Raw genomic sequence first — 18852 nt, 5'->3', positions numbered from 1 at the left:
TACATCAACATGGAAATACACCCAAGAGATCATAGTTAACCATAAAGTAACAAGGATGATTAAGGATGGAGCAGATTGCAACGGATTGCAAACGACGAACTTAAAAAAAAAAAACAAAAACAAAAAATAAAACAGGCTAAGCTTTTCAAGATGAGCAAAACGTGACGTACATAACTGTGATGATCATTAACATTCCCCAAAATTGATGACAGCAGAGATTTTGGCTTTTAACACCATCTTTTTCGTCGATATATTTTTGCCCGCCTTGTTGGCGTATTCCTTAATTTAGCAAGTTTTCAAATCATGATTGTAATTGATGCGACGCAAAAAATAATGGCTTTCTTGAAAAGCTACCGTTCCGCGAGTTTTACTGCTTTGTTCCTCTAATTGTTTAAGGAACAAACTTAGAAGACACCAATAGGAACTTGTTTTTAGTCCGAAATCAGTCCTAGGAACAACGATGTCTGAAATCGGAACAACGGGTTCCTTTTGTCTTAAACAAGAACACGAAGTTCCTTTTTTATTGCGAGTAAAGGGAACTCTTTGTTCCGTTTTTATCTTTTCAGGAACAAATGTTCCTTTTCGAATGGTTCCGATTTTGTCGAGTGTTCTCTTTTACACAATTCGTTCCCATTGACCAGCATAGTAAGTTCCGGAGTTCAATATTAAGGAACGATTGTTCCACTTTAGTCTTATCTTATTTGCAATTAGGAACGTGCTGTTCCTAATCGCTGCTTGTCGTTCCCCAATGTTTTCATTGGTCCCTTTCAAAAGCAATTTTGGTCCTTTTTTCTGCTGAAAGCATGGAAACAATAGTTTTGTTTCCAAACTGGAATTAGTTCCGCTTTAAGTTAAAGAGGAACTAGCATTCCGTTGTTTTATTTGAGTCACTTAATGGGAACGAGGGTTCCTATTTAGCGTTGGTGAACACGAACACAAGTTCCGAGGTTACTTTACCATTCTAACATGCGCGATCGAGGGCAAATTCAATTTCTAGCCTGGCTTGCCTGCTGCATGCTTAATCAGGTAAGGGCAAGTTGGGACAAGATGAGACCTGCCCCTTTGTTCCTTTGTTTGGTTTTATTGTGTGAGAAGCGGGCCAGATGGATAACAAGTCAGCTATTTATTATAAATACAGTAGTCTCGCGAGAAACTTCACATATCAGATATTAAAAGATGAACAAAAGAGGAGTGGAAATCGACTGGTCAAAGTTAGAAAACGCATCTCCTAAACCCAAACGACTTCACTTAGAACAAGACGATTCTGATGGCCTTTTTCACTGTCCAGTGCAAGATTGCAATCATGATGGGTTTACAACGGCAAGAGGATGCAGAAAACACGCAAAGAACAAACATCGTTGGTACTTTTATTTCGACGAAAAGCCAGACATCACTCAGATTGAATCAGGCCAACAAAAAAGCAACAAAATGGAGGTCAGTGATCACAAGATTCCACCTAAATCTAGAAGAGTTGTCTCTTTTGCCATGTCAAGTGAAATCGCACAAGATTTCTTGTCCTGGCTCACCGGCAGTGGCGGAGGTTGTAAAAGTGATCGGCAAGCGCACCAAATTGTCAGCAAGTGTTTGAAGTTTCTTAAATTCTGTTGCGAAGAAGAGGAGGATCTTACATTTGAAATCGTTGACTTTAGTCTATGTTCGCCCAATCTACTTTTCAAATTTGTTGACATGATGCAAGACGAGTGGAATCTCGGGCACGCAGGGCGCATAGGCTATTTGGACGCCATTGCAGAATTAGGGGATTTCAGAAAAGTCAATGGAGCTTCGGAATCGGTATTAAGAGGATTATCTTCCACAGAGCTGTACTTAAAACGAGTCCGCAAGACCGTCTCCAAGATGATGCGATTACAATGGACGAGCGAACTCGATATCGAAGCCTTAGAAGCCAAGGGACACTGGGCTACGCTAGAAGAGCTCTTGGAAGTCGTAGGGCGTTATTTGCCGCGCTACGAAAGCGTGCTAAAATCATGCAAGGATGATCCAGGTACAATATCCCCACTAGACTTATCGTTTGCTACCAAATTTCTCGCCGTATATTTGTTTATCAAGGTCAAAGGATCGCGCCCGATGACATATCAATATTTAACTGTTGAGATGGTGAACAACGCTAAAACCAACGGCGGATTTGTCGACCAGAAAATGTTCAAAACAGCAGGAAAGTTTGGCTTCGATTCTCTTTACCTGACTGAGACTAGCATGCAAGTGTTAGATGGCTACATCAATCATATACGCCCTCTGCTCAAGCCGAACTGTGATTATGTTTTAGTGACGAGAAATGGAGGACAACACAACAAGCTAGGAGAACTAATGAGTAAACTTGTCTTCGATGCAACAGGCAAGTACGTTCATCCGACTCGCTATCGACAAATAGTCGAGACCGCAAGCTGCAGGCAACTTAGTAGCAACGCGCAAAGCACAATATCCGAGGATCAGAAACACAGCTCTGTCGTGGCAAGGGTTCACTATCAAAAGCAACGATCGCGTGACGTCGCTAGTAAGGCACACAAATGTTTGAAAGAATTGCACGGTGACAGGGGAACAGAATTAGAAATGGAAGTGCGCTCGAGGCTTTCAGACCTGTCAAGCTCTTCGCAAGATCAAAATGCTGACAATAGTGACACTCCTTCTACCGACGAGGTCGACGTGATCACGAAAAAACAACCCGAGCGTCTAGCAGGCGTGCCGAGACTAACACGCGAAGATGCTTTCAGGCCGAACGAAATTGGCGCGAGAAGAAAAAATGTGATGTTCTCTCCTGAAGAAGACAAATACCTGAAAGCTGGACTTAAAAAACACGGCTTCGGTCAATGGCAAGCGATCCTAAGAGACCCCGAATTTCGTTTTCAAAAGGTTAGGACAGCCAACTCTCTGCTGAGCCGGGCGGCAAGAAAATTCGGTTCACCTTCTAAATTATACGACCGATAAAAGGACTTTGAAAAAAAACATCGTGGTGTGCTCTAGTTATCATTGGAACAAAACCAACTCAAACTGATATTATCCTCTTGAAATAGAAACAAGAAATGTTTTATAACGGCGTACTTTTCACCGAATTAACAACGGATAGATTCCAGTTATTACGATATTGTGAGTGTCGCAACTAATTTATGGGAGATTGTAGATAGTTTAATTAGTGGTACTGTTGGACTACTCTCGAACATTCACACAGGTATTTGTCTTTATTGAAGTTCTGATCACGAGGAAAATCAAACTCTTCTCACTGAGAAAATCGCTTGAAATTGATTCACGCAAGCTCTTGGCTTCATTCCAGTTCTGATACATTATTACAAAATGGAACTACTTCTGACTGGGAAAACAATAGATCAGTCTTTTCCACGACAAAGCTTTTCACTGATTCCCTGCGGAGGCTAAACCTTGACCTTTTGGCGAACACATTAGTCCGTACCGCGTAATCAAGCAACCAGATAGCATTTTTAACGTATTAAATCAACGGCTTTCTTTACGGCAAAAATACTCCAGATATATATTACTTTGTCCTTTTTATCTTCATTCAAAGCGTTTCTGCACCACAGGGTTTCCGATTTTTCGAATGCAACTAGTGTAGAAATCTAAAGGATGTTTTAAAGCATTTCCACATCTTAAATTCGATAAATATGTCAATTCTCTATGTAAACCGGAAAATCCGTCTTTTCCATCTCCAAAAAGAGAATAGATTGATGCTTGGGAACTTGCAGTATGGAGTGACTGCTCATAAAATCAGTATGCAAGACATTTAGATTTGATGGTGGAAAGGACGGATTTTCCGGATTTCCCGGAGAACTGACTTACAGTAATAAGGGGAAGTAATATAATACTTCTCTTTTTTACTGTAAGTATACTTACAGTAAAAAAAGGAAGTATTATATTACTTCCCTTAATTACTGTAAGTCAGTTCTCCGGGAAATCCGGAAAATCCGTGTGTTCCAACTTCAGAAAGCAGAGTAGATTAATGCTTGGCAACTTACAGTATGAATTGACTGTTCATGAAATCATTAATGCAAGACACTTACATTTGACAGTGGAAACCACGGATTTTCCGGATATCCCGGGAAACTGACTTACAGTAATACTTCCCTTTTTACTGTAAGTATACTTACAGATATAAAGAGTAGTATTATATTACTTCCCTTAATTACTGTAAGTCAGTTCTCCGGGAAATCCGGGAAATCCGTCTTTTCCGACTTCAAAAAATAAAAGAGTTGATTGATGCTTGGGAACTTGCAAGATAACTTCTAATAGTAATCTTTTTTGATTGATGGCGGAAAAGATGGATTTCTCGGAATGACGGAAATCAAAGTGAACCTTTCAAGTTTACATTAAGAGGAACATTCGGGCTTCTTTTTTGCGTTCCCTTAACACAGATGGCGAAGCACAAAGTAATGCTCTTAAAAATGGGTCGCAAGTTAAATTTATTTCAGAAACTGTTAAAATCTCATGTTTACCTTCTCCTTAGATAGACAACAGGGTTGAAGCCAGAATCAAATGGCTAATTGCCAAGATGCAGATCAAACTTTGTAAGGGAACAACAGTTTTGGGAAACGATCATTCATGTCTTCTCATTATGTTTGATAATAATAATAATAATAATAATAATAATAATAATAATAATAATGACAATGACAATGACAATGACAATAATAATAATAACAATAATAATAATAATAATAAAGTTTTTTGGGTGCATTTAGAAAACTCGATGCGCCTACATTACTATATATAAGAAAAAATAAGTTAGTTAAAACCTACACAATGTTTCTTATAACAGTAATAAGTAAAATAAACGCTTCCTTTATTTTTCCAGGCAGGAACAACCAAAGTTATTTATGCTTATCATCCAGACGATCCTTCCTCGGAAAATAGCATTCCAGGTCACAATCTCAAAAACATGGGATCGAGAAGCCTCTTACTACTGAACAGTCTTGAAAAAATGCCAACCTTACCATCTGACACTGAAACATTCGAAATACTGCACGACAAGGTAAGAATAGTAAAATAATTCGTGTTATCGTGCATACCTTTTGCTTTTCGTTTTGTTTCCTCCGAAGGAGAAGTGGTTCGAAACTTTTGGCACCTTCCACCTATTGAAGTGAATTCGAAATCTAGGTAGAAACAGCTTGCAGCATCATTATCTTTCAATATCTTTGAGAACGTCCCATAAAGGCTCATGGCAGTTGAAAATAAAATAATCTCAAGGCTATGCAACCAACTACTACGTCTATATTTTGTCAAAAGACGAAAACAAAAACCAAAAACCAAAAAAAAAAAAAAACACTGTTTTTTTAGTTTTGTTGTTGTCGTCGTCGTCGTCGTCGTTGTTGTTGTTGTTGTTGTTGCTGTTTTGTTTGACTCGCCTTCCTACGACAAGTCGAGGCTCGCTTACTCGAAACAAGCAGGGCCAGTTTTAGGGAAGGCAAGACTAACGGTCATTAAAACACGGTTCCGGTGAAAAGATAATCCTGCTATCGCGGAAACTCCACCGACGACAGAGAAAGACCCTTAAAGTTGACTAGATTGACATATCACCTATTCAGACCGCACGGTTTTTGAAGATGGGAGAGGGGAGCGTTGTGGGGTGGGGTGAGTGGGTGGTGAGCTTTTGAGGCCCTCAACTTCTATCTCTTACATCATTTAAGTTGTGGCAATGAAACTTGAAATATTTTCTAATAACATGGAATGATGACATCATATGATGTTGAAACGACGCCATCATTTCTGAACAGCCACCGTCTTGGCTCAACTAACTTGGATCATATGATCTTTAAAAAACTTTTATAAAAATCAAAATTGTCGAAACCGATAAAACTAAAATCCAACTAAGAAATAAAAATACGAGAGTTAAAATATTCTCTGTTAAAAAAACGAGAAAATTGGAAATTGGAAAACAAATACATTACGATTCCTGATTAATGATTAACTTATTAATTCAGTTATTTCCAGATTCATTCTTTACCCTGGAGACTTTTAAAGTAAAAGGCCTCCATAGTTTGTGAGGGCTTCAGACTTTACCCCACCCGGTCTGAGTAGGATTAAGGTTAAGCCCTTAACACTTCCAAAAGTGCAGATAATAATAAAACTACTCCATTTGAATATTCTTACGTATATAACTAGTTAGCTCTACTTAAAGAGGCCTTCTTTTTATGTTTATTTTCCAGATGGCCATTCCAAAGGGACGAACCAACTACCTGTGTGCCGTATTTGAGATGCCAAAATTTAACGAAACCCACCATATGATTAAGGTAGGAATATTTCGTTTCAACTATTTGAAAAAAAAAACAAAAACAAAAAAAAACAAACAAACACGGATTATTTAAAATAGAACACCAACATTGGTTGGTGACAAGCGAGGTTGAGTAATTGTTGGGCGGTAGGTCGGTCGGTAGGTAAGTAGTTAGGTAAGTTAGTCAGTCGGTGGGTCGGTCGGTCAGTCTGTCGGTCGTTCGATAGGTCGGTGGGTCGGTGGGTCGGTCGGTAGGTACATGTAGGTACGTAGGTAGATAGATACGTAGGTCTGTCGGTCGGTTGGCGTCGTTAGATAGGTAGGTAGGTAAGTCGGTCGGTTGGTATGTTATTAAGGTGGGGTAGGTGATTTTTCCGTCCAGAGTAGGTACGTCGAAAGTGGATCACGTATGTCTAAGGAAAACGTCAGTAGAAACTCTCCTGGACAATTTCAGAGGACAATTCATTTTTCATTTTAAGGAGTATAGCTAGTTAAGGCACAGTAGGATAAATTTACATTGAGTAGATAGCCCTGACGTCATATGGCGTAAAATAACGTCACTTGATCCGCCATCCTGGATCAGCCATCTTAAATTTCACTATGTTGTTAAAAAGTCAAGAAATAACGGAAATTAATAGAAAATCAAGCCAATATGCTTACGGAATGTAAACATTCAAGAATGTCTGCAATTTGATGAAGAAAACTGGAAAAATAGAGAATAATCTCAAAAAAGATGATTTTTGGCCAAACCTACCTAGAGCTTAGGTTGCCATGGCGTCGTCAAAAATCGTGGACACACAATTGACATATCAAAATATTCGCAGAGGATTAATGAACAGCCATTGAAAGTATCAATATCTTCGAGTAAATCGTCTTTTCAAAAGCTTGGTAAAAGCCTTATGGGGTTGCCAAGACCAATCTGGATTTTATAGCAACATTTGGGAAGTAGAGATTTCTAAAAGTTCAGCCACCAGCGGCACAATTCACCTCATGGATGGAAAAAAGTTTCAATAAACCCAACTTACTGACAACAAAATTACCGTTTGTGCTTCTGATTCAAACTTAGGTTGAGCCGGTCATTCAAGCAGGTCATGAAGGCGTGGTCCATCACATGTTGTTGTACGAGTGCAGCGATACTTTCCCAGATCACCATCTGAATTATACCGGTCGCTGTTATACTCGTAATATGCCTCCAGCGGTCGAAGACTGTACAGGAGGATCATCTATAGCCGCTTGGGCCATTGGTGGAAAAGTAAGTAAAGCTTGGTTCTCTTTTTAAGTGAAAATAGCAAAAGAAGTGAAATAAAATGAAGATGTTAATCAGTTTGCCAGGCTTCTGGCTAGACTACAAGGCCGTACTAATCGGCGACACGTGCAAGATTGAATTTGCATTTGGAGTATTCGGTTTTGAGAAAGGCGGAAACTCGGAGCAAGGACGAAAAACCAACAGTTGACAATTAAACGTGTCTCCAGGCCCAGCATTCGAACCCTGGCACATTGGTAGGAGGCCTGACCATCAATGAGTACCTAGAAGGGAACGGTATCACTTGCCCTGTGGTAATTGTAACAAAATATGCATAAGTATCCCACCCAGAATGAGACTTACTGACAAAACTCAAGAGCTGTGAGGACCTTCGAACTAGTAGCACTAAGCCTTTTTATATCTCTTTCTCCCGATTTAAGTGACATGCCTGTAAACTAGCTAGTTGTAGCTAAGTGCACTGACCACTATGAACAACAACATCTGAACATTTGTTCTTTTAATTGAACGTAGTCGTATTCGGTAGACGTCGAATCTTAAGTTCGTATTATTTCGGCATATCCCTTGTTAATGTAGGAAATTGTTTCTCTTCTTGTACAAGGAATTCTATTATCCTGATAACGCTGGGTTTCCACTCGGAAGGGCTGACAGTCCAAAGGTTGTGATATTGGAGATACATTACGACAATCCTGAGGAGAAAGAAGGTACCCTGTCGCAGATTGCGCTAATCATTATTGTTTTTTCTTTACAGGGTCGTGGATAGAAAGAAACAAACCAGGGCAATTGTCTCAGTCATTTCTTTTCGTTTTTGTTATTTATAGTCATTAAAAACCCCTAAGTACATAGGACGGGAATTTAACTATGGACATGGAAATTGCCTCAGTCATTTTATTGTCTGGCTAGGGTCCTGTTTTTAGAATGATTCTATTAAAATTTGGATCTTAATGAATTTCTGTCATTCGCTACGCGGACACTTTGTTTGGTTCCCGAATGTCTTCGTTCCTCTTACTTATTAGATAGTTTTGTTTTTCTGGTAGTGATAGACTACCCTGAATAAGGCTCTGATGACAAGTCTCTTTTACATGTTACTGCCTCATATGGGTACCTTAGTTCCTCTCTGTTGTGATTGTCTAGATGAGGGTCGGTTCTGAAAAGAACTGTTGTTGCTGACGATCACACTACATGAACTACTGGTATTCCTTGGTTCAAGTTGTAGTCAGGCAGGTCTACATCAGGCCTTAGGTCTTGCCAATTTCTGTAAACCTGCATTATCAAATAAAGCTGTATGTATGTATGTATGTATGCATGCATGCATGTATGTATGTATGTATGTATGTATGTATGTATGTATGTATGTATGTATGTATGTATGTAAACCATTGATGACATGTGTACCTTTGTCATTTAGGACTGATTGACAGTTCTGGTTTGAGAATTTACCACACCAAACAATTGAGGGAATACGACGCAGGGGTTCTTGAAGTCGGGGCAAGTGTTGACAATGCCATGCTTATCCCGCCAAGACAGAGAGACTGGCAAACCAATGGCTTCTGTCCTAAGGACTGTTCAACGAAGGTACGGGCGATGGATTTCGACTAATGAAAATAACCGAGGAGATAGGCGTTGTGAAATGCCTCTTTCTGTTTTTGGGCACTTCTAAAGGACGTTGATGATTTGCAACGATTGCCCAAACGTGCTAAAGAAGATTGAGAGTTTTTATCACTTCATACAAACACGTTTCCCTCATGGAATTTCGCGCCCAAAAAATCCTTTATTAGAGTTTGTTTTCTTTCCAACTAACGTCAGAAAAGCTCGTGGTGACCTAGGCTTTGGTAGATTGTGCTAGCATAATTTTTAGCATAATTTAGAAAAACGAGCATAATTTAAAGCTTTTATTTCAGTTTAGCACTGCTAGCATAATCCGAGCTTTTATGCCTTGAAAACAAAAAAAAACCCATCATAGTTCTAGAATAATTCAGTTTGTACTTTACTTCTGTATTGTTATTGGAAAATATCGAGGTCTGGAAGACTCTAGCTAGGTCACCCCGTACATATCTGAGAGGCTGAGACTCTCCTCAGGCCACCACGCTCATGGCTCGGCGGCTCAGGCCTTAGATCAAAGATGGCGTCGTCCTCGAGTACATCCACTGATTCCACTCCCAGCACTTCCAGCACTCCCAGTGCCGTACCGAGAGCTTCAATCTCTAGAGAACGTGTTCCTAAAAGTAATACTGGAAAGTACAAGGAAAGAGGTAACTCAGATCCAAAGAACATGAGTCTTCGTGATCGAATCGAAGAATTTCCAGAGGAAAATTTGTGTCTTCGAGGTGGAAAACTGTTTTGCAATGGGTGTAAGGAGATCTTGAGCTCTAAAAAGAGCATTCTCAAAAACCACTTTGCTTCCAAAAAACATGCCGCAAGTGACAAAAAAGCGAGATCAAACGATCGAAGAAGTAAGTAACTTTCTGACCCGGATTCAGAACCCAGAAATGGTTGATTTGGATATCATTTGGCTTTTCGAGGTGCGCACATGCGTATTTGCGTATTTGCCATGCTGAAGACTGTAAGACTGGAAGGTGGACTGTCTGAATGTTCATTAAAGTCAAAATTGATAGAGTTAAGCTACTGGCGATCTTTATTTTCCTTAAAATCCAAGTAGCATAACTTCGGTGACAGAGAGCATAATTTTCAGAAAGTAGCATAATTTTGGCATAATTTCTAAAAAATATGAGCACTGCTAAAAGCATAATAAGCTTTTTTTTCGAGCACAATCTACCAAAGCCTATGGTGACCTGGTCTACTTGTTTTGAAGATAAACTTGTGGAAGACCACACTTCCTTTCTTTTTCTGCCCGCGCACGATACTTACCTAACAGCGCAAATTACGTGACAGTAATAATCACTTAATGACTGACCTCAAGTGAGAGAGTGAGTTTTGTTTCCGTGAGACCCTCTTTGTTGAATGTCAATATTAAGGTAGAGGGGAAACAAGAGTCACTGTTTGCCGAGGGGGGCAGCCATTAAGTGTTTTGTTTTATTATATAGACACGAGTGTTTTACCGGAAAATACACCACATCCGGGACTCGCGTGGCGCATTTGCCATATCCTCACTAGTGAAGATATCGATGATTTCACTGATACCAAGTTTTCCTCTTAAATTGTACTTAAATTCGTTGATGTATCATCGAAACATCTCCGGGTCTTCCTCGAAAGACCTCGGCAATATTCGGTAATCTTCGAAAATTTTCGGAAAATGTTCGGCAACGTTTGTGTGACCTTCGGACAAGTTTTGGAGAATCTTCGGAAATCTTTCGAAATTGGTCGGAAATCTTTGGAAAATCGTCAAAAACGCCGTCATCAGTATGTCTATATAATAAAAAGAACATTACACGTTAGCTCGAAGATATGAATTTTATGTTCTCGTGGCAGGAACAATACATCGAATGCAAATATGGCGGACCACTCGGTCGGCGCCCGGGACGAGTCGCATGAAAGCGAGGCTAGTCAGGCTTTAATGTTTTGTTTTGACAATGCTTCCCCAGAAAAGTCTTGCTTCGTCGTCGATCTGGTCTGTTTTATTTAGCTGTGGCTACGAGCTGCTGTGTTTCTGAACGCCACAAGAAGGGATATAAATTTTCCACCGTTCGCCTCTTAAGGTTAGGGAAAATAGTGGATTAATCCAATTCGTTGAGACGAAGGAAAGGAGTTCACGATCGCCGCAGGAACTAAAGTTTGTTCGCTACATTTTACATTAGAAGATCTTAGAAAAATCGTATAAATGACGAGCTTATGTGGTGTGTGGTGGTGTTCCAACACGATTTACATGGCCAGTACCTTCCCCAAAGTAAAGAAAAGCTCCTCTTGAAAAACATCCTCTGTCTCAAAGGAAGAAGTTGACTTCGCGTCCACTTGCACGGAATCGGACGAAACAAATACTACGGTGTGATAACCAAGCGAATGAACTTCAACTGCCCCCATCGTTGTATCTAGTGAATGCTTTGAGCCAAATGAGAACGACTTGGAGTTAAATGCGGTCGCTTACACATTTTCTAAGATCTTCCAGCCTGAACGAACAAACTTTAACAGGCCTCGGCGATCGTGAACTACTTTCCTTCGTCTACTGTGGAAAATTTCAATTCCTTCTGGTGGCATTCAGGAACGCAACAATTTATAGGGAGGGCGAAACAAGAACAGACCAGATCGACGGCGAAGCAAGACTTTTCTGTCAAAACAAAACATCAAAGCCTGACTAGCCTCGCTTGCATGCGACTCGTCCCGGGCGACAACCGAGCGGTCCGCCATATTTGCATTCGGTGTATATCTCAGATATTGCTCTTGCCACTCGAACATAAAATTCATATCTTCTCGCCACCGTGTAATATCCTCTATATACCTTCCAACTCAAATGTAGGAAAAACTGTGAAAAAATTATTTGCTTGAAGCCGGCAGGCACAACAAATTTGTCACGGTTTCATGGTGCACGAACTGATCACGTGCGAGTGGAAAGTTCAAGTTGTTGTTTCCCTAGGGAGTTAGTGAGTTTCGTTCGCCCCGGCGAGTTAGTGAGTTTTGAGCCACGACACGTGACAAGTTGTCCTCCAATCGGAAAAAGTGTTTGAGTTGCATGCAAAAAAAACAACAACAACAACAAAAACAAACAAAACCAAAATTTAACTTCCTAGATCCCCATTTAATCGTGCAACTGATATCATCTTACTTGAAATGCATATGGAGACGATATCTCTTAGTGGGGGCAATTCTTGCAGTGCACTGTAGTTTACATATATAAGAAGTAAGTGTGTACTGATTCTGTGGTGTACGTTACAATAAATGGTATTAAAAACTAAAAACCTGTAATGAAATAATGCGCAGTGAAAAACAACAAAATGTAGATAGATATATCCTGGAAGTTATTGAAGCCAAAAAGCGGCAGCCATGAAGTAGTATATCAAACACGAGAGACAGTGTTTCATCGGAATATCCAAACACCGAGAAGAGAGTTGAAAATTCGACGCGCAGCGGAGTATTTCTGACGAAACTCGAGGAAATTCTTCTCAATGGGAAAAAAAAACTAAGGAGTTAAAGGAGAAGTAAAATCGTCAAAATCTATGCTAATTAAGATCGGGTATCCAAACCTCCTTCACGGTCATGACTTCTTTTGTTTAAACTTGATGAATTATTAATGAGTTTAAGAAGTATACTTTCTTTCGTTAGCTTAAACTGTTTGCATGTAAAGCTAAACAAAAAGAAAATCTCTGTTGGTTTTTCTTGAATGTAAAAGTAAATAGAAACATTTACTAACTTTTTTTCTGATCCAAAGGGATTTAAAGAAACGAAGCTACCTAACGGAGGGATCAATATCTTCGCTACGTTGTTGCATACGCATCTGGCAGGTAATTGAAACAATAAACTTACAATAGAAATATGGGCTACTGCATGACGAGCAAAGTACAGAGAACTACCAGGACCAAGATCAAAGCAAACACTTAGGGACTGCATCAAAAAAAAAAAAAAAAAAAGAAAAAGAAAAGAAAAGAAAAGAAACAATAACAATTTTGAACAGATTCACTACTTACTTAACTAACTATCTGATTTGCTTTTTCTCGTTTCCAAGGCCGAAAAACCTGGCTTCGTCACGTTAGAGATGGTGTGGAGCTTCCTGAAATAGCCAGAGATGACCATTATGACTTCAACTTTCAGGAATATCACTTACTGAGGAACGAGGTTCACGTAAAGCCGGTAAGAATTAAGTTTCCTTTCTACAAAATTTCTGCCAGTACTGCTACGTACTTGTACATTCAGCTAGTTTGAATAAAGCACCGATTAAAAATAACTCAGTCACGTACAAAACAACCGATTAAAATTGGAAAAAAAACCCGAAAATAGTAGTTTATATATTAAGATTGAAAAATACCAAAGTAATCATGGAAAGTAATGGAAAGTAATGGAAATGGGATTGTTAAGGGTGGAGAAGATTCACACAGATTACAAACAACGAATTTAAAAAAAAAAAAAAAAAAAATTGGCTAAACTCTTTAAGATGCGCAAACCGTGGTGTAACTCCTTTAAGGTTAAGCCTGTCAACACTATTTCGCTGCAGCCAATGGGACAAGCTGACAATTCAGGCAAAGCGAACTTGACTACTCTTGTTATTCGTTTGTTCTATTTTTCTAGATGATGTATTTTAACGCTTAAGTTATTAAGCATTTGTCCTCTAATTGATTTGTTTTGTTTCGTGGGTATTAATTTTTGTTTTTTTCGTTCGCAGGGTGATACAATGATAAATGTCTGTATCTATAATACGGAAGATCGAGCAACAGGCGTACAGGTAAGCCCCCCCCCCCCCCCCTCCCTCCGAGGTGGATAATCGCATCTTTAGGAGCTATATAAGTATATGCGGGTATTTGTATAAAAGAAACTATTTTTTTCCGGTCAATATTGGCAGGCTTGTAGCCCTTCTCAAGTATTAACGCAAATGGAAGTTGTTTCTGAATTAGAGCTGTGTGCTAATCTTAAAGGTCTGAAATGAAGTATCGATTTCTCTCTAAGGTCTGAAACGGGGCATGAAAAATTTCAGATTTTGGTGTGAAATAGGGTACAATTTTCAAGGTTCGGGCTAGAAACCCTCAAAACACTTTGGGTACTACCCCATGCATCCCTCCCTCTGTCTCCCCCACGGGAGGGGTAAGCCACAACAGAATCACAAGCTAAAGTTGTGCACGATTTAAACAAACAGTTACAGATGATCGTCCAACAAAATCAACGATACCGAAATGTATCGAACTCCTTTCGTTGCCACTAGCAGCCTGCACTCTCTCCTTACTATCTGTTAAACGATTGCGCATTTTTACGGAATTGTGGTAGTGAAAAGGGTGTTAAAGAGACGACTCAAAAAATTTTCCTAGAACAGAGAGAGAGAGACGAAATAAGGTAAAGCAACAATTTTCGTTCACTTGATTTTAGCGGTCAGCTTAGCACACATGCTTCACTCACATCTGGGGAGAAATGTTCTAAGAGAAGTTTGAAGAACCGGTTGGGATTTTGTGTTTTGAAGAAACCCATAAACTGTCTATCACAGACTATCTTTTCTTTCTTTTGGTTTTCAATTAAGGGAGGTCTTGCAACAACTGATGAGATGTGCCTCTCATTTATCCTGTATTATCCCAAAGTCAACGTAACAAAGTGTATGTCGAGAGAAAAACCGGCCTATAATGCCTGGTCTAAAAAATATTACAAGTAAGTTTCTTTACAGTGTTGCTTCAGTGAAAACGCAAGTAATGGCTACAACGCACGTTTATCCCGGCCGCCCCTTTGTCCAAACATTTATTGGTTTCGATGGTTTGCAACAACACAGCAAACCTTATTCACTCATACATTTAAAGTTTTACCAAAAAATAAATATATAAATTAAAGGACAGAAAAATACTGTACATTTGAGTCTGTAACCGAACATTTTGTAGTCAGTCCGGCAAGTTATTGTAGGGTTTCTATAGATATTGAGAGAATACAGAATTCTTAAGGGATGCCGATATGTACTTGGTATAATAGAACGAAGAAAACCAATACAAGTTTTCAGAATGCTGTTCAAACAGTAAATAAAATTTTAGTTGTTTAGAGAAGCAATATCTCAGCAATTCATTGTTTCGTATCGATTAGCTTCTCTTTATGTCACTAGCGCGAAGCGAGAAATTTATCCTTAAAAAACCCATGTTTGTCTGTGATTTCTCTCTACGTGATATAGACAAGGTGACGATCCAAGAAAACCTAGCTGGTGGACTGATGCAGTGAACACGGGGCTAAAGGACGCTTATCAAGAAGCCGACCAAATGGTGGCAAAGTGCTCTGGGCGTTCTAATAAACCAATAGAGGTAATAAGCAAGAGTTACTCAGTAGGATCATTTCCCCTCCCCCCTGGACTGAATGCCTGTCAAAAGCAGGGCTATCCCCAGAATTATACTCGCTGGTGCCAATTTATACACCTGGGTGGAGAGAGGCACTGTGAGAGTAAAGTGTCTTGGCCACTGTGCAATGTCGCCGGACCGCTCGATCCGGAGACGAGCGCACTTACCATGGGACCTCCGTGCCTCCCTCAGATTTCCCTTCCAACGCGAACTTAGCTGTATACAAATCATAAATGATTCTTGCTGATCATTGTTATCGTTTTTCAGGGTGTCGACGGTAAACTAACATCCAAACCAGTAATCACCACGCCCTACAAGCCTGAAGCTGCCTGCGAGATATTTGCTGCTATGGGTAACAGAGTCGGTTCAAGCTATCTGATCTTGCTGACCATACTCGTGTACCTGTTTGCTTTCGCGGGCTGAACCAAAACAACATTTTTACTGCATGTTGCTTATGTACGAGTTTATTTTTATTTTCATTTCTTTTTATCAGTTGTTTTTAAATCTTTGCGTTGTTTGTTACTCTATGATTAGAGAATAAACACTACATTACTTAAGTAAAGCTTCTGGCTCCATAATTCTTAGCTTGACATTTTCCATTTAGACTGTCGAGTGCGTAAACCGAAACAACTCCACTCCACTTTAGAGGCATTTGAGCAACTATAAATTTCTCACACTCAGAATCTTTCTGCGAATCATAAATACCCTTTACCTTTAAAATACACAGTTTATTTTGCGTTATAAACAACTGACCTACAAATAACGAGAGACAGAGCATGGGTGGAGGTTGCCATCCAGTCCAGGTCATGTGATGATTCATTTTGGAGGCTACAACTGTTCTGTTTGAACAAACTTCCATGCAATCAGTTACGTGTGGAAAATTACATGATTCTTTTACTTGTACAGATTTTCGTACAGTACTTTCAGACTAACTTATGAGATATCTGTCACAAATCGGGACAGTCTACACGAGTAGGCAAAAAGTTCGTTGTTCAGATTCTAATGTCCACAAACACATCCACCCTATAGATATCTATACTTAAGGTAAAGGACAAGTATGTTATTCATTTTGCATTTTGTTTATCGATAAAGTTCACACGGTACGTAAAATGGTTACCTAACCTATTAAAATCTGTCTCCGTTCCAAAGCATCTGTGAAATAGAAGAAATAAAATGATTCTCATAGTCTAATAGCAACAAGAGTAATAATTAATTTCATAGAATTGTCTAAAAGGGGACTGACTGGTCGGGGAAAGATGAAAAACGTTTTCATGTACAACTGTGCCATATAGTCAATCCGGTAGTAAGTTTGACTGGGTAAGTTAGCTGCCACTAATACATGTTGGGTGTGGAACCGTGTGTGCTTTAAGGCCAGTAAAACAAACGTTAAAAACGGGTGCACGACATTGCCCACAATGGCTGAATTACATCGCGTATTCTCCCCTGATATTCTTTCCTACATTATAACAAACAATTTTGCAGAAGTAGAATCTCGATCAATTTCCACAATATTGCGTGCAACAGTTCTAAGTTCTAAAGCGCAGTCGCCGGATAATCACGCTGTTGACATGCTAGATGCGATCTGCTCAGACGACTTCTGTGCAAGGACAAGTTGGAGTTCTAACCTGTGTCTTTGCCGAACATATGGTGATACATACTGCTGCATTGTCAGCCTTCTCCATCTCGTTCCATTAACAAGTTAATTTTTGCAAAATTAAAGCAGGTCGCTCCAAGACGCTTACTTTTTTCGTCTTCGCCTATAGCAAGTAAACATTCACCATTTCCACTAATCGAAGTTTTAGCCTCTGAAGTGCCTGCTATCCTGAAGAAATTCGTCTTGAAAGAAGCGACTTCAGAGGCCACCATTTTTGAGACTGTCTTGGTAGCCAGGGCATGTTTATGTGGCGTCATTCCATCCGAGTCGAAATTGGCGGGAGGGAGAAACACCTGCAACTGACTTTGCATCCTTCACAACGTCAGCAAAATGTAGTTTTTCCAAGCGATTATCCACTTCACCATCAATGCTATTATTTCGGAGCTTGAAGCACGTTTGGCTCAAAATGATATGCCTCAAGGACAGCCATAACCCAGAGTGGTAGTTAGCAGGCTTGTAGGGTGCCATATGGACAGAATCTCTAGATCTTGGACGGAATGAGGTCACGAAAATGCGGCCCGCTGCTGAGTACTGTTCAAAATGGCGGCAACGATGTCGAAGTTTGAGTTTCTTTGGAGTCAAATAACCTGCACTTCGGAGTCTGAAACTTCAGTGAGTGGCCAAACTTAGTGAAAGATTTTTTTAGCGTTGACGAAAAATATACGTTGTTTGGAGTGACCTTCTCCTTGAAAGTCTTTTCTTCGCTTAGTATCCCCGTCCGCCAAATTGCATTGAATACTTCACGTTTAAAGCATATTCCGCTGACCGACAGACCAGACTGTATTAATTCTGTATCAAGTGCGACGCATGTGCGACGTATGAATCGACAGTCGCATTTTTGTTGCCCTTAATTAAATTGAATTCAACACGGCAAAAGTGCGACGTATGAACCGAGCCCAGAGAAACTAAAGAAAAATACCATTGCGTGACGCAAGGGTAACGCAATACAGTATACTCATGCGCAACCTCTTTCCAACGGTCCTATCTCTTCTTGGGAGGAGGGGCCGATAGGACACTGGGAACAAGGTTGACTCAAGCGAAGCTTACGAAACTGCGGACCCAGGCCACAAGAAGTGAAACTGCAGGCTTCTATACTACTCGGAGCTGAGAACTTTCCGTTGCCCGTACATTTTCTGTATAAAAAGAGATGACCGCAATGCACAATCCAGTTCTCAGAAACTGCTTTATTTTTAGGCAACACCGAACTCTTTGTCTCGACGAAGTGTTTAAATTAGAAAACAATCGGACATTAAAGAATGGTAAATAGAAGTCGTGTTGATTGCTTGTTTGTCACTTTTAAGACATTCCTTCTTTACTTTGACAACCCACCGTCAACGCACAATCCAGTTCTCAGAAACTGCATTATTTTTAGGCAACACCGAACTCTTTGTCTCGACGAAATGTTTAAATTAGAAAACAATCGGACATTAAAGAATGGTAAATAGAAGTCGTGTTGATTGCTTGTTTGTCACTTTTAAGACATTCCTTCTTTACTTTGACAACCCACCGTCAACGCACAATCCAGTTCTCAGAAACTGCATTATTTTTAGGCAACACCGAACTCTTTGTCTCGACGAAATGTTTAAATTAGAAAACAATCGGACATTAAAGAATGGTAAATAGAAGTCGTGTTGATTGCTTGTTTGTCACTTTTAAGACATTCCTTCTTTACTTTGACAACCCACCGTCAACGCACAATCCAGTTCTCAGAAACTGCATTATTTTTAGGCAACACCGAACTCTTTGTCTCGACGAAATGTTTAAATTAGAAAACAATCGGACATTAAAGAATGGTAAATAGAAG

General features: G+C 39.8%; 2 protein-coding genes across 3 annotated transcripts; both read left to right on the top strand.

Annotated features, from left to right (window-relative positions):
* The first annotated feature begins 1045 nt into the window (after positions 1-1045).
* LOC145502514 (uncharacterized) lies at positions 1046-2943 on the top strand. The gene has a single exon (XM_081481821.1). It carries the CDS (start codon positions 1177-1179, stop codon positions 2941-2943), a length of 1767 nt encoding a protein of 588 aa, XP_081337947.1. The 5' UTR covers positions 1046-1176.
* Positions 2944-4773: 1830 nt separating this feature from the next.
* Positions 4774-17245, top strand: LOC145502515 (DBH-like monooxygenase protein 1). Of its 2 annotated transcripts, XM_081481823.1 has the most exons (11): positions 4774-4993; positions 6168-6251; positions 7299-7484; positions 8095-8197; positions 8902-9068; positions 12814-12886; positions 13108-13232; positions 13762-13821; positions 14605-14729; positions 15235-15361; positions 15662-17245. In XM_081481823.1, the coding sequence occupies exons 1-11, from the start codon at positions 4901-4903 to the stop codon at positions 15815-15817; spliced, it is 1299 nt and encodes a 432-aa protein (XP_081337949.1). In that variant the 5' UTR covers positions 4774-4900; the 3' UTR covers positions 15818-17245. The 2 variants fall into 2 exon arrangements, with proteins under 2 accessions (XP_081337949.1, XP_081337948.1); XM_081481822.1 differs by lacking the exon at positions 15662-17245 and having other exon boundaries at positions 15235-15643.
* Positions 17246-18852: the final 1607 nt, after the last annotated feature.

The sequence above is a fragment of the Orbicella franksi genome, chromosome 11 (genome assembly GCF_964199315.1).
Source record: "Orbicella franksi chromosome 11, jaOrbFran1.1, whole genome shotgun sequence".
Classification (NCBI taxonomy): domain Eukaryota; kingdom Metazoa; phylum Cnidaria; class Anthozoa; order Scleractinia; family Merulinidae; genus Orbicella; species Orbicella franksi.
The sequence above is the reverse complement of the archived record's forward strand: the minus strand, read 5'-3'. Positions and strand labels throughout refer to the sequence as shown.

Bases quoted from the DNA above. Each gene is read 5' to 3' on its own strand.
- LOC145502514 (XM_081481821.1), top strand. From the start codon at position 1,177: ATGAACAAAAGAGGAGTGGAAATCGACTGGTCAAAGTTAGAAAACGCA.
- LOC145502515 (XM_081481822.1), top strand. From the start codon at position 4,901: ATGGGATCGAGAAGCCTCTTACTACTGAACAGTCTTGAAAAAATGCCA. The intron at 6,252-7,298 runs GTAGGAATATTT...ATTCAAACTTAG, and splicing joins AAACCCACCATATGATTAAG to GTTGAGCCGGTCATTCAAGC. The intron at 9,069-12,813 runs GTACGGGCGATG...TCTGATCCAAAG, and splicing joins CTAAGGACTGTTCAACGAAG to GGATTTAAAGAAACGAAGCT.